Source organism: Topomyia yanbarensis, chromosome 3, assembly GCF_030247195.1.
Source record: "Topomyia yanbarensis strain Yona2022 chromosome 3, ASM3024719v1, whole genome shotgun sequence".
NCBI lineage: Eukaryota > Metazoa > Arthropoda > Insecta > Diptera > Culicidae > Topomyia > Topomyia yanbarensis.
The window spans coordinates 140,623,619-140,639,862 of NC_080672.1; the positions used below are offsets into that span (position 1 = coordinate 140,623,619).

The 16,244-nt window shown below is 39.3% G+C and overlaps 1 protein-coding gene across 50 annotated transcripts in view; it reads left to right on the plus strand.

Moving 5' to 3' along the window:
* The window catches only part of LOC131689525 (cell adhesion molecule Dscam2), a 172,782-nt gene that overhangs the window by 45,369 nt on the left and 111,169 nt on the right, over positions 1-16,244 (plus strand). For 7 of the 50 annotated variants that reach the window (XM_058974672.1, XM_058974716.1, XM_058974695.1 and 4 more), the window contains exon 6: positions 379-502. The exons of 32 other annotated variants lie outside the window; for them this stretch is intronic. In XM_058974672.1, the coding sequence (XP_058830655.1) occupies positions 379-502 (124 nt within the window). Of the gene's footprint in view, positions 1-95; positions 220-378; positions 503-10,800; positions 10,925-11,030; positions 11,152-12,870; positions 12,992-13,158; positions 13,280-14,043; positions 14,165-16,244 lie in introns of all 50 variants that reach the window. 11 more of the 50 variants (XM_058974710.1, XM_058974669.1, XM_058974692.1 and 8 more) reach the window with 6 other exon arrangements.

The window sequence follows — 16,244 nt, forward strand, 5'->3', positions numbered from 1 at the left end:
TGAGTCCGAAGCGAATTAACTACTCGGATATTCAGCATATATGCTACTAATCGCTTCCTGTCTTTCGTCTGTCTTATCAATCACAAATTAATCAGAACCCTTGGCAAGTATCGGACCTCGTCTGACATCCGGTGATAAAAGTCGCAACCTGGAAGTTAGGGATCGGGACAACATTACACTACTTTGTCCGGCACAGTCCTATCCAGTGCCTGTGTTTAGGTGAGACTACCATTTTTCTCGCATGGAGCAGTGTATATATTACGAAAAAGTTGTTCACAAGGTACCCTACCTTCAACTCTTTGTACATTTGTGATCTAACTTCATCTATGTTTCGAACCTTTCGCTAACTCTGGGTGAATATGATTTTTATTTCGAAAGAACCGGTCGCTAGTGTCGCTCCTCGTCTCACTTCTGGAGATACTCTTCGGGTGTTGCAAGTCAGAACCTCAGACAACTTTACACTGCTATGTCCGGCGCAGTCATTTCCAATTCCTGCTTTTAGGTAAGAATGTAAGAATAACACGTTTTCAGATTCAGGTTTTATGTTTCGTATTCGCGATGCTTAATACTAAGTTAACATTAATACTAATATCACGTTATACAGGGATTACCTTGATATTCGGCGATATGAAGTACCATATGACTAAGAATCAAAATCATCTCCACCATATTGTTAATGGAATGAAGTGTTATTTTGACCGATAACGGGATTTGAGCACCCATAATTTGCTGAAAAAACAGAAGTTTGCAGTAATACTATTCGGACTAAATAGTTCTTCGCTTAGCTAGCTCACGGTTACTCCTCAGGTTCTCATTGAGTTTATTGTTGAGACGGGAGGGAAGATTTGCCTGCTATTGATGTGGGCCAGCTTACCAATTACATACCAATTTCAAATTTGTTTTATTTCTCGATGATCAATCGTACAATTTTTATTTTCATAGAGAATATATGAGAAAGCAAATTAGTTGTTTATGGAAATATCGGAGTTATTCAAAACGATACCGTAAAACGGGGTATCTTTGATCACCGGGGTAAGTTTGATCAAATGAGACTTTTTTCAGTAACGTTCGATAACAACACTTTTTTAACACTTCCGGAGTTCCTCAAGGTAGTACGCTAGGTCCACTACTTTTTTCACTGTTCGTTAACGATGCGGTTTTCGTTCTAAGCCGTGGAGGAAAGCTGTTTTTTTGCCGACAACTTAAAATTTTTTCTTGTTATACGGAATGAAGCCGATTGCCGTGAGCTACAGCATCTTATTGACACCTTTTATAGCTGGTGTGTAAGAAACATGATGGTCCTTAGCGTTGCAAAATGTTTTGTCATCAGCTATTACCGAACGAGAAATATGGTTACCTTCAACTATAACATCGCAGGAACTGTACTACAACGCGTTGACCACGTGAAGGATCTAGGAGTCATTCTTGATGATAAGCTAACGTATACTCATCACGTCTCAGCGACCATCGACAGAGCCAATCGTTTGCTGGGATTTATTTTCAAAATATCCAACGAATTTCGGGATCCTCTATGCTTCAAGGCTCTTTATTGCTCATTGGTGCGCCCGCAGTTGGAATTTGCAAACGTCGTTTGGTGCCCGTATCAAGCTACGTGGAGCCTTAGGATCGAAGCAGTCCAGCGTAAATTCATACGATATGCGTTACGTGAATTGCCGTGGAACGATCCATTAAACCTGCCACCGTACGAGGACCGTTGTCGTCTTTTAGGACTTAATACTTTAACATGCCGGAGACATGCAGCGCAAGCTACCTTCGTGTCAAAGATTCTGCTGGCTGAATATGATGATCCGGAGCTACTAGCGCAAATCAACCTCTACGCGCCTACCCGTTCTCTTCGCCCTCGAGCCCTGCTGCATTCTGAAATGCGCAGCACTAACTACGCTACCAATAGTCCAATTTTAGCAATGAGTCGTCGCTTCAACCAGTTTGCTGAAATTTTCGACTTCGTCATGAACTCTTCGCAGTTTCGTCGTCGTGTATTGTCACTATTTTAATTATGTTTAGTTTACCTTAGTTTAGTATAGTTCATTAAGACAAATTGTCAGTTGGACTTTTTTTATACAAATACAAATACAAATACAACATGATTCCCTTTAACAAAATCATCCTAACAAAATATAAACCATATTCTAAACATGTTCAGCATCTACCAGCAATGATTATTTTGTCATTTAATGCACCTTTTATGAACACAAATTCAAATTGAAACTTATACAACTTTCATGCATCGTTTCAATCTGTTCAAAAAATTCCTTGTATATTAATGAAATCAATCAACTTCAACTGAACTGATCATTTTTTTAGAAATCGTTCATATATTTGTCTATTAGTTTAATTTATGAATTCGAAATTTTTATTGTTAACTATTCAATTTCGACTATTTTCCTGAAAAAGTTCGATAAAAGTCAGCTGTATCCTTCTTGGCAATTTTATTCTCTATCGAGACGTCGCAATATCGGGCCATGAAATCGCCTGCAGATATGCCATTTGCACAACATTTGGAGCGTTATTTCCCATTTCGACAGGCATATTTTGCTGATCAAAGTTACCCCGAAAACAACGAATGAAAATTTACAACAAATTTAATTTATTTTTATAGTAAAACGAAGTAGATCACCAACCAATTTGGACATCTTCAATCCATGGGTACCTGTTGCGGCGCAGCATCATTGTCGGTCCATCCCTTAATTCGGCGTCACGGTGTAGCCATTCTGATCAGTGGGTACAACTTTGATCTGTAGCTGTATTGGATGCGCATACTGTCGGCCGTGTTGCTAGTTGCTCAATACTTTTTTATGTTGTTAACTGTAAGAATTATATGTTCAATTATTCTCTTTTTAAAGTTAGAAGTTATTCGACCACCGTCGTAGACGGTTGGTCTTCTGTGTGCGATGAATAAATTGTGAAGTAAAGGTCGAAACGAGTTTTGATAAGGCTTCCCCCGTACCTTAAACAACTGCTGTATAATCGGTCGTGCGGCAATGGCCGTCTTATTGTGCATAGCAACGAAATTCTTGGCATCTTCATCCCCGACGAAGAAGTAACCTGAGGAAACACAACGTAGGCCCTAGCCACTGACGAAACATTGGTGCCGTGACCAGGATCGGAGGTGTACCAAGGATTTCTTATGATCTTGTACGCATCATTAACTAAACCATCAATGCAAGCTACGATCTAATATGAAAATGGCATCCATGCCATTGTTTTGCGCCATGAAAAGCATAGTTGGCTTCCGCGCCATTGTTGCAATGCCAATTAGTGTGGATTCATTTAGTTCAACGTGAATCACCGTACCATCACCATCAAATCTTGAATCGCATGTACTTACCGTCGTTTAAACTCTATCATACGGAAAGCAACCTTGTCATCGAAAGCCGTTCTTCGGTCATCGCCGTCTATCGGTCAACGCCGCGCTGCGGTCAATGGAATTGTCCTCAGCCGTTCTTCAGTCATCGCCGTTCATCGGTCATCGCCGTTCTTCGGTCATCGCCGTTCTTCGGTCAAAGAAATCAATCAGCCGTTCTTCGGTCAATGGATCAACGCCGTTTACCGGTCATCGCCGTTCTTCGGTCAAAAAGGGTAGAAAGTGCAGTTTGGTGCATCGCAAAAGCTGAAGAAACCATCATCTCGTCATACTGTGAATTATTCTAAACAACGGTCTTCTAGTAGCATCAATGAACTCCTTACATTAATGGCATTTTACGTGCACCATTCTTTGACCGAATCGTAGTACCTAGCGCAACAATAGTAAGCATTTTAGAAAACGAAACCCACGAACCGCTACGGAGCCATACGTTTCATACATCAACCCACATGAACAGTACACTTGAACATCATCCCGCTCACAAAGCCATATCTAACGAATTCTATCCATCGTACCTACCGCATTAAACAGAACTAACTAAACTTACGTCATCGCAAGCACTAATGTTCTCAACGTCAACTGGAGTGAAAATGTTGATCTAGTTTGAATCGAACAGCTCACTAATTACGACAGCAGCTTAATCCAACTCGACATCTGGGCTCCGCAGCTGATAATTTGATCAGCCATCAGCATCGTAAAATTTGCAGCAATGTTTAGTTACAACTAATCTGTCTCCAGAAAACAGATGCTATATCGTGCCGATTCAACAAATAAGCAACAATAAATTGAGTATGGATAAGGAGCGCATCCATATACTACGTATCAATAGCCATGACATTCATAGTGGATACAGTTACAATTGTCATCATCATCATCAGTTGGTTAGTCAAATATAAAACCATTGGTTTTGGTGGGGAGGATGTTGCGGCGCAGCATCATTGTCGGTCCATCCCTTAATTCGGCGTCACGGTGTAGCCATTCTGATCAGTGGGTACAACTTTGATCTGTAGCTGTATTGGATGCGCATACTGTCGGCCGTGTTGCTAGTTGCTCAATACTTTTTTATGTTGTTAACTGTAAGAATTATATGTTCAATTATTCTCTTTTTAAAGTTAGAAGTTATTCGACCACCGTCGTAGACGGTTGGTCTTCTGTGTGCGATGAATAAATTGTGAAGTAAAGGTCGAAACGAGTTTTGATAAGGCTTCCCCCGTACCTTAAACAACTGCTGTATAAACGGTCGTGCGGCAATGGCCGTCTTATTGTGCATAGCAACGAAATTCTTGGCATCTTCATCCCCGACGAAGAAGTAACCTGAGGAAACACAACGTAGGCCCTAGTCACTGACGAAACAGTACCAGTATTTGTTTTAAAAATACAAACAGTTACATCTACCTGAATTGAAAAAAGTTATTCGAACAACTGTAGAAAATTGATCAATGTTCCCCCGTTTTACGGTACCGGTATCCGGTTCAAAAACTTTGGTGAGTGCCTCAGTCTTGCGTTACTTCAAACAGGAATCAGTTCCCAACGTTTTTTGGTTGTACCTTGCCGTGCCGTATTGCTTTACTGAAATGCAAGTTGCATATCAGATGATATAAAGTCCGTTAGTCGAATTTACAAAGATCATGCAAATATTGCTCAGTATGCTGTTATATGATAATTGATTTTGTTACATTCAGTCAGCAGAACCCTTACAGGTCGACTAGGATGATACAAAAATGTGCTTGGAAAAATGAGACATTTACGTTTTTGGTTCAAAAAGTTTGAATGCTTCGCCAATAGTTGGCATATTCAGATGCAACCCAAGAGCAAATTGAACAACAAAGTTAGTCGCGAGGCTTGATCCAACTATTGTCAATCATCTCAGAATTACCAGAACCCAAAAAAGGTAAATTGTATTTGAAATGCTGAGTTCTTCAAACTGAATTCGACATACACTAGTTTCGAACTAAGCAATTTTGGCATTCCAATTTAAACACGCACAACCCAAAGCAGACGAACAACTTCTTAGGCTTCTGCTTTTAGTGAGGTTATCGTATCCATGACTACATTAAAAATGTTGTAAAATATCCATCGAACCAAAATACCAAACCTTCTTCGTAGAACTGCCAGTTCATATATTTGGGATTACGACGTCTGACGATATCAGATAACGAAGCCTGTCTGTTCACCAACTAATGCGTTGTACTGTCGGAGCAGAGAGTCATATCTAACACCTCTAACCATATCAAGAAAATGTTTGGTAATTACATTAAGTAAATACAGATTTGTGATGTGGTTGGCATTTGCATATGATAAATGAAAACTGATTTTTGAATCAGTGCGATAAACCCTTTTTGAAACAATCAGAAGGTGTTGATCATTATGTGGAAAATATGCCGAACAATAGACGTTTTCCCTGTCTATATTTTTACAGTAAAATTGGGCTGTGATCTCGGATATATGCAGGTATGTTTGCACAAGGCATTTCACGTGGATTTCGTGTCAGTTTTTTAGAAGGAACGAAAACTAGGTTAAGGGGTTATATACAAAGTTGAGAGGGGAAAGTGTGCTAAGTTCGTAATTTTTTAAATGGTTTAATGCGAATTTCGTATGAAAAGTGAAAGCCAATTTGTTGGTAGTACCATCGAAGGTGTATTAAAAAAATATTGAAAATTGTCGGGTTGTGTCCCCGCTCCCGAAGCGAATTTTTTTCGTAAAGGCTTGCGGTGAACACTCTCCCAGACGAATAGCTCAACGGAAATCAAAAAGTAAGAAAACTACTAAAGACAAATGTATTGTGGTGTAGTTGAACGGCTCGGTTTCCAAAAAAAAATTTTTTTTTCGAAATTAAATAACTGTGTTGACAATAAAATCAAAATTTTAAACAAAAATTCAGACGGAGCCGGTGGTTCAGTGGTAAGCGTGACCGCTACCAATCCCAGGTGGTCTGGGTTCAATCCCAGCCGAGGTTTGACATTTTTCTGAGGCGAAAAAAACAGTGGTCACGTCTTCCTTCGGAAAGGAGGTAAAGCCGCTGGTCCCCGGTCCATGAGTTGATGGATTGATAGCTAGTCCAGATAGTGGAGTCACCTCTCTGGTGTCGACCATGAAGAAGTAGATCATGAAGTCCTACTTCTATGCTTGTTAACAAATATCCTCCTCCCGTGAAACTAGTGGAGTGCTCAGTAGTATATACGGCCTCTAGCAAAAGCAAGTATCGGACTAACATTCCTTCCCTTTCCTTCCGCCATCTGCGTTCGGGCCTTGTCGGCGCCGGTTTTGATCAATAAACACTTTAGGATTGCCAGGAATTGCACATTGAAAGATGTTTCGATACTCCCAAGCATAATTATTTACTGATTCCCTGTGCAACTTCAGCTAGTTCAGATCGATAACAGAGTAGCAGCCAGGAGTGGTCGCACAAGTTCAAGCTCAAGCTCAAAATTTTAAACAAACATTCCGTACAAAGAATCGAAAATTTTTGCGTTGAATATAAACCGTTCAAGAACACGAGAATGTAAATACAAACAAACTCAAACAAGCTTTATGAAAATCGGTTGAATAGTTTTTGAAATATCGTTCACCGCAACGGTCCTTTTTAAGAAACTTCATTCCTAGATAATGGCGTTCAAAGTTTTGTTCGTGGATGGAACTAGTGCGCTGCGAACGGTTGTAGTTTGAAATCTAGTGCTCCGATCTGGATAAAATTTGGACAGATATTTTCAAAAGTATGTACTTTCAGAATATGCAATAATTTTTGTTTCTTTTTCGAGCCTCAACTTTGTAATTCCTTAAACAACATTTCAACATAGATGTATCCCTTTTGAAACTATGGTTCTTGAACCAAAGTTATGAAAGCTTTTCTATCTTGCAGAAAGCGAGATGAATTTATAGACGCCTACGGAAAATCCCTCAAAAATGTATGGCCCACTAATCGATTTTTGGGAGTTCCTTTTGGGTTTTTGGCAAGATGGTTCAAAAAAATAGTTTTATTTCGGAAAAATCTAATATTTTAATGTAAAATTCACTCACTTTTCTTCAAAATAATGGGGAGATTTTTTTTGATTATTTTTTCCGTGGATCATCGACTGGCTACACATATTATGCATTCTCATAAAAAATCAGGTTAATCCGATGAATAGTTTTTTAGTTATCGTGTCCTCCAATTTTCGAGAAAAACGCTTTTAAAGTTGCCAATAGGTTTAAATCTGGGTGTGTTACAGCAAATCCTGCGAGGGACGCATGTAAAACAAAAGAAGTTCAGCGTGGCCAACGAGATTGTGGGAGACTATTAAGTGAATAAATATGAAGTCGTTTTTTTACCCATTACACCAGAATTTAGGGAATCTATATGCAAGATATTTGGGCAATAACCTGTAAGTAAAAATAGAATTTGAATTGTGAGTTTAGATAGATAAAAAAGAGCTTCTTGCCTAGTTTGTATCACACGAGGACTGAGGACCCAAGGTGCAGACAGTACATCGTAGTGCCTTGTACGGGTATAATTTGTAAGTATCTGAAAGAAGAGGAAAAAGTATTGATTGATGATTAAAAATACAGGAAGAAGTGGAAAGGATCAGGAAGCATCAAGGAGAGCTCAGGAAGAATTGAAGTCGTAAGGAAAGAGGAAACTATTAGAGTGAGTAGATTTAGTGTAAATTATAGATCTGTAGCAGGTAAAAAAGTAATGCCGATATATTTCAGTTTTTGAGCTGCTTCGAATAGCTATTGCAAAATAAATAGTGTACTCGAACAAGGGTGGTCGTAGACTTCCCCTGCTAATATGTTTGTTTTGTGGCATGAAGCGGCTTCTCGGCCAAGCCAACATCCCGAATGTAGTGCTCGATTAATCTTTTCGCTTATTTTAGAAGAAGGAAGGTCAGACTAATCGGTCTTAAGCTTTTGCCTCCTCATAGGAAACCTTTGGAAATTAATTTTACAATTATTTCCGGCCACAGCAATGCAATGTATCTTGTTGCAAGACTACAAATAAGACCTTTTTTCGAAATATTCTTGAAGTGTTCATATTCGATTTGAAGTAGAAATATATTTTTACGGAGATTTATACTGAGCAAAACTTTCAAGTGCTAATTTGATGAAATCGGCTGTCACAATTCTACGACAAATGCCCAATAATCAAAATTACACGAAACGAACTCAGAGACAGTCGTTGGTGATGGCTACGTATAGCCTGGAAAGAGTGAGTTAAAAAGTCAGCTGAGTATATCATCTTCGTAAGACCTGTATTCATTATTAGCCGTTCTAACGAGTGTTCAATAAAAATGAGAATGATTTCAATACCTTGCTGTAATTAAAGTGCTGTCTGGACTTGCTAGAAATGGGTGGCATGTTTCTTTTCGCTCGGTTGCTGTCAGTTCAATCGAAGATGGCGTCGAAACAGCAAGCACTCCACGAACGTGTTGTACGGTTTCATGAAACGCATGGTCACCATGGAACAAAGTTTACGGTAGACCTCTTTCGAGACAAAAACGTGCCCGTGAGTACAGATCGTGAAAACGCAGTGCCGGTGGATGACGAAGAACTACCGCGGGACATCGTTTGTGCTGGACGACGAAAGTTACTTTCCGCTCTCGAAGACCCACATTCCAGGAAATGACAGCTACTATTCCAGCGACAAGTCGGCCCCCGAAGTAAAATATAAGTTTAAGCATAAATTTGAAAGGAAAAAAAAGTTATTCTGTACATCGCCATATCGAACAGAGGAATTTCAAAGTCGTGGTTCAAGCCGAGCGGTCTGGCCATCGATTAACAAGTGTAACCAGGAGGAGTGTCTTGAGAAAATTCTTCTGCCGTTTTTAAAGGAGCATCATGCGGATGGGAAGTACGTCTTCTGGTCGGACAAGGCATCTTTCCATTACGCCAAGAAGACGCTGGAGTATCTTGAGCAGAAAAAGATACTCTACGTGCCGAAAGAAAGGAACCCGACCAACTTGCCACAGTGCCCTCCCATGGAAGATGTCCTCAGTGCCCTAGTGTACAAAAATAATTGGCGGGCCAAGGATACGAAGTAGTTGACCACCAGGATCCGTCCGGCGCTCTTGTGAGAGCATCGCGACTAAGTCCAACTATCTCCAATATTCATTGGCGTTATTTTGAAGAATCATGTTTTTAATAAAAAAAAACTGAATTTGTTGAAAATTTTTGTTTTGTTTTTTAACTACATGACTGAAAAAATTCTCATTTTTTATTAAACATTCGTTAATTAATTTTACATGCACGAGACTTTTACGTGGATTTATCATGTAATTGTTATTGAGCGCTACGAAGGCAGGGTTAAGTAGCCTTCAAAGATGGAAGTTCCCTTTATGGAAATACGGTTCTTGAACTAAAACTATGGAAGCTTTTCCTTCCTGCACAAGGCGGAATAGATTCATGTACGTTTATGTTAAACTTTAATTTGTGCTACTCTAAACGTTGTCAACCAGAAATCTTACCATTTCATATCCAGCAATTAGAAGGTACCGAACACGTTGTCCTATAATCGTCAATAGCGAACCCCGAAATGGGTACTAATACCTATTACTAAGGATATGACCATCATTTGAATCACACGATTGCCGCATAAACAAACGTCCATTGTTCCATTGTTTTGTTTGGCACAGCAAGGATAAAACCCATGGTACCTCGTGCGCGACTGGCATAGTTTAGCCGCGCCAGCTTTACAATCCTCGATACGGGTATACACCTTGACCTGAGGGACTCCTGTTTGTAGTCGCCCCTTATGAAATAGGAACGGAAGCCCAGTTGATCGATTCTTGGCTGAGGTACATCAATACGCTGGTTGCCACACAAACTTTAGGCTACTTTTGTCCGTACTTCGTAGAAATAAAATAGACCTCCTAGTGGACCACAGCCGAACAATCAATTGGAATAGTATGCAGAAAGCAAATGTGCTTGTAAAAATTCCAGAAAGTAAGTTGCAAACGTTTTCTGGCGGTTAACTCACTCAGCTGCGTCATTTAAGCGACCTGCAGGGAATGGAAATTGAATAGTCGTTACAACAACTTTTTCACTGACATATTTCCTGGCTGTCTGTCGATCTTTTTTCTGTTAGATGAAAAGACTTGGGAAGATACGTCTTTCTATGTAGTTCAATGCCAGAAATACCCTTTAGTACTTATTATGAGTTCTGATAATGTGAAACAGAACTTGGAAGAACATCTTTTGGACTGTAGTAGCCAGCAGTACTCTGTAGTAAATTCAAACGACAATATTGCTAGTTCGGAAGTTTCTGTAGTTTTTGGAATGTATTGATGCGTTTAACGTTGACATGTTCAGTTTTTTATCGACAGTTTGATATTTTACTAACTTTACCAACAATGATTTTTTGGGGCAGCTCAACCCGTTCCCAACATTCAGATGCTTATTTTTGCACTGTAGTATTATTTAAATAAATCCTTACCGTTCAGAACCAGTGGGCAGCGTTGCACCAAGACTGACTTCTGGCGATGAAAGTCGGAAACTGTTAGTTCGATCTCACGATAACGTCACAATGCTCTGTCCAGCGCAGTCATTTCCGGTTCCTGTTTTCAGGTAATCAATGTTCTAACTATCCCAACATTCTCGCTTGCTAGACAGATTAGTTCGTTTATAGTAAATTATCTGTAGAAACACAAACATAACGTTTTCGTTATTCTAGAACCTATTTCAAGTACACCACCGAAGACTCCTTCATTAACACAGAAACCTATGTTTGTTGATCCAAGCACCGATATTGCGCTACTTTGTTTGGCGCAGGGTTTTCCGGCGCCGAACTTTAGGTGAGATTATGCTCGGGTGCTGTGTATGCAACATTCAGACAGTTTGTAGCAGTCATTATAAAATAGATAGGTAGCAAGTGGTACGTCAATTATTTGACCTTTTCAGAACCGATCGGGGCCAAGCCACCAGTTCTTTCAATCGATAGCAAAAAAATCTGGCTTGAACGACGACTCGCTACTAGCGTAGTGCTCTTCTGTCCGGCTCAATCCTACCCGGTAGCTTCATTCAGGTAGTTTCGGCTTGCAACAGCACAGGGTACCCTAGCTAAGTTCGCCAACAGATAAAAGGGCTATGCTGGAGAAGTAAGGGAATTCTAATTTATTTTAATATTTTTGGGCTAAATTGACATTTAGAACCGATCGGTAGTAAGTCGCCTTCATTCGCTAGCGAAGCTGTAACGATGGGAGTAAGGACAATCAGGAATACCAGTACCGCGTTAACGTGTCAAGCGCAGGCTTTTCCAGTGCCCGTGTTCAGGTATGATTGATGCAGATAATTTTCCGCTGACAATTCACCTAGTGCTATGATTCATTGGATTGTAAACTAAATGTGGCATTCGCCAGACTACGTCACATAGTTTTGCACATCATAATTTACTTACAGTAACATTCAATTCTAAATCGTTGAAATTGTTTTGTTTGAATATATATCGCATTTCCTACAAAAGGAATTTCAAATAGGAGATTTTTTTCGAGGACTATACATCAATCCTATATTTTAATCGTTTCGGTTTGACGAATTGGAATGTGGTGTCTTGTTGTTGTTTTTGTATAGAAATTTTAGGACAACTTCTGGTCTGGGTGGTCAAAGACGCTTATCTTATTGGATAGATATGTTCGGTTTCCGATAACGAGGAATCAGTATGATTTTCGTACTAGACACGTAATTATACTTAAGATACAAATCAGCTTGCGACATTTTTGGAAGGTTGAAGTTTCACATCGGGATAGAAGTACCATACGGTTGTACTTTTATCGGTATTCGTAACGTTCCTTCAAATGAAATAAAATAAACAATCGCATGATGCACGAGAACAACCCTATCCCAAGTTCAGTTCTACGACGAGCAGTATAGTTATAACGATCATATTTTCAGAGCCCATCGGAAGCAAAGCACCTTCCTTCTCTTCGGAAGCCATTGCCGTTCTGCGAGTTTGCTTGAATTCAACCGTTGCGCTGACTTGTCAAGCACAAGCATTCCCGGTGCCCATTTTTAGGTAGGAACCGAAAGCTTCCGATTTGATGCTAGTTTGTTGAAATGATTTAAGATTAATTTTTTAGAGGATAAAATCACTACTATTTATTTTTCTAGTAGTGATTTTATCCTCTAAGAGGGATCAATTGGGCATTGGGACATAGCCCAAAATCTGTCTTGAAGGAAAACATTTAGCTTGCTTGAAATTGACCCGAAACTTTTGCAATCACCCCTGGTGACAATGTCGTTATTGATCGGGATCAGTCGAGGTTGCACAGATATAATCAGTATATACACACCGGCCCGGCCCGAACGTAGATCGCAGAAAGAAATGGAAGCAATATTAATTGTTTCATGAACGGAGAATGTAGATACCCGTCAATTAAGTAACAACTGCCATCAATAGTGGTAATAGGCGAGTTTGTTTGTAAATATAAAATAATTGCATTTGTGGTATCCTATGCCAACATACAAGGTAGCATTTCTACAAGAAATTTAACAATTACTGGATGTTCTTATTTCAGAACCCATCGGCAGTAAGGCACCGTCCTTCTCGACTACAGTGATTACAATTATGGTTGCACCACGCAATAGCAGTATTGCACTGCTTTGCCAAGCTCAGGGATATCCTACGCCTGTTTTCAGGTATGTGGGGCTTATGCGTCAGATTACTCTGACTAAATTCGTTTTATGCGCATACTAAATACTAGTTGGGGCCAAACACCAACGTTCAGGATATTTTGTTCGATACTCGCTCAAAGAATCTGTCCCATATTGTTGAACTTCACGTGTGTTTTAAATCCTACTCGTAGAACCAATCGGTAGTAAATCGCCTTCGTTTTCCTCGGACTCGATGGCCTTCGTTAGAAGTGGCATAAATGGAACGTTAGCTCTTCTGTGTCCGGCTCAGGCATTTCCAGTTCCAATATTCAAGTAAGTAATTTCCAAAACATACAGGGTGTACTCCGTCCCACATTCAGGACCATTGTTGGACAATAAGTTTAACAATAGGGTTTTTTGTCTCAAAATTTCAAAACAATAGAACCGATTGGTAGCAAAGCTCCATCATTTGGGTCAAACATTATGACCTTCCTGGACACAGCGGTGAATTCGAGTATAGCCTTACTTTGCCAGGCTCAAGCATATCCGGTTCCGGTTTTCAAGTAAGTTCAAACGAAGATATTCGCTATGTTAAAACTCATGTGCATCCCGGAATCATTTCCGTTTTATCGCTATTTAAAGATGTGAATTAGTACAGCATTCTTGATTCACTAAACCTGGACACGATCGTCTTTCAATTTCGGCGAACGTCACAATTTCTCTTTCAATTAATATTCCTTTTCGACAAACAATGACCAATTAATAAAATCTTTGAAATCAACTATCTTTGTATTGATTCCAAGATATGTTGAGATTCACTTGTTTTCGATTCACACGTTCAGACAGTAATTGAAATATCAGTTTTTGTGAGTTATCTTTCCTGTTTTGTACGTATCATCATTACAGAGTTACATTTCTTTGTTATCGATTTTGGCAGATGTTTCATAACCTCACTGATTCTAATCGGTTCCAGGAAAGGTAGAATAGAATTATGCTCAGGTTCATCCCGATTGCATCATTAATGGGACCTTACCAGACTCCCAACTGTTCAGGCACTTCGTATTCGTGGTTCCGTAAATAAGTATACACTTTCACAGAACCAATCGGCAGTAAAGCTCCGTCTTTTGCAACCAATTCGATGAACTACGTAGACACCGGTATCAACAGTAGTGTAGCGTTGCTTTGCCAGGCGCAGGCATATCCAGTCGCGATATTCAGGTATTTAAATAGTATATAGTTTGTCACAATCGGAAGGGTATCCCTAGAAATCCCAGCATTTAGCAGTGCAAGATTTTGTTCGGTTGAAATAAAAACTTGCCCTGAACCGCTTTCGTTGCCTGTAGAGCCTATTGGATCAAAAGCGCCTGCTTTCAACAATGACGCTACCCAGTTTGCTGCTATTTGTGACGAGACGTCGCATATTACCTTGCTTTGTAACGCTCAAGCATTCCCGGTTCCGATCTACAGGTAATTTCTGCATGTTTTACACTCTAACCTCGTTAGTTTGAAAAGCACTCTGACCAAATCAGCAGGGTTCATATTAACCCTATCGTGCCCATATTTTTTCTAGTGCATATCGGATTCCAAAATTATTTCTCCTTGAAAAGCATGGTGTCAAGAAACCCGAAAAACCTTTTTTCGTAAAGGTAGGTTCTTCCATCACAGTGCTAGAAGCTGCTCAATTTTTACCTTCCAATGCTCAATGCAATGCAAAATAATGCAAAATTTCATTTTGCGTCTTCAACGTAAACTGTTTCTGGCAGCACTGCCTAATCGGAATTCAAACAATTTAGTTGCAATAGCTTCAGTTCTAGAACTAAAACATACAACTGTTACTGCTCAAACGAGCAGCAGTTTAAAAACGTTGTTGTTTGTAAACAACATGAACATGAATGGGTTAAACTTGATGGATAACTTTTATTCGCAGAGGTGTTTGTGAATTTCATCAACAGCAGGTCAGGATGATCTGTATCTAGAATTCTAACATATTGATATAAGAAGAAATCCAAAGTATGGCGTGTGCAAAGTTAGACATGTAGCCAGGAGGAGCACTCAAACGTCACAAGAATAGCAATAGCAGTCTCCTTCGTGCGGCAGTACATTCAAGGCTCGTAAGAGTTGCGCCCAATTGAAAAAATATTGCTCAATCGTTAACCCTTTCATGCCCAACTTTTTTCTAGTGCATGTAGGGTTTCAAAACTATTTTTCATTTAAAATGGTGGGATCAAGAAACACGAAAAGTCTTTTTGCATAAAGATAGGTGCTTCTCTTGCAGTGTTAGAAGCTGTTCAAGTTTTACCTTTCAATGCCTAATGCAATTCTACTAGAATATTTACGATAGTCTAATTGTGTGGAAAACGTAACCAAAGACAGTTTAAATTGATAAGTTTTATCAGTTTTCAATAATATTGCACCATAACGAAGATATATGAACAATTCATTTTCCGTCGTCAACGTAAACTGTCCCTGGCAGCACTGTTCCAAGTTCTAGAGCTGATCCTTGTAATTGTTAATGCTCAAATGAAAAGAAATAGTCACACTTATTAGCCTTAGTTGTTTTTGTGAGCAAAGTTATAATTGTTTAAAAATATTGTTGTCCACATGTTTTATGGACATAAAGGGGTTAAGCGGAACTTTTAAAAACTCCAAAAATTGTTGAGAAACAATTCAAAGCAAATTGGCGTTTATCATAAAATAAAAATGACTCAACAAAACACAGATCTCTTGATATATTCAATAAAAAAAACAATTTCTCACAGATATGCTTGCGGTATCGAAAAATACACAATTTGTTAGTAAATAAAAGCGCTTTGAACACTGAACTGACACCAGGTACCTTTACCAAGATTTAGGACCTAACGGCAAGGTTTTTTTGTGAAATTAATTTGATACCTTTTGTCCCTAGAACCCATAGGATCGAAGGCACCCACGTTTCCCTCAGATGAAAATAGTAGGTCTTACACGAAGGCAAGCAGGACTAGTTTGGCGCTTTTCTGTCAGGCTCAAGCTTTTCCGGTTCCTATCACTAGGTAAGCGTTTTTCGTTGCTTTCGCAATACAAAGTGTTATTGATTCAATAGCTTTTATCTTAAGAAAGTATAGGGAGCTAACTTTTAAAGTATATCTGTGTGCATATTGCGAGGTGTTTTCTTACAATCAGAACCATTCCGAGGCATCTGATTAATACCATCTTATTGTATTGTTCATGTATTCCACTTGTTATGTGTTCAGATCCAAGTTGCTATGCTTTGTGCACTATTCACTTGATATAGATTTATACCATATATCATCGTTAAAGT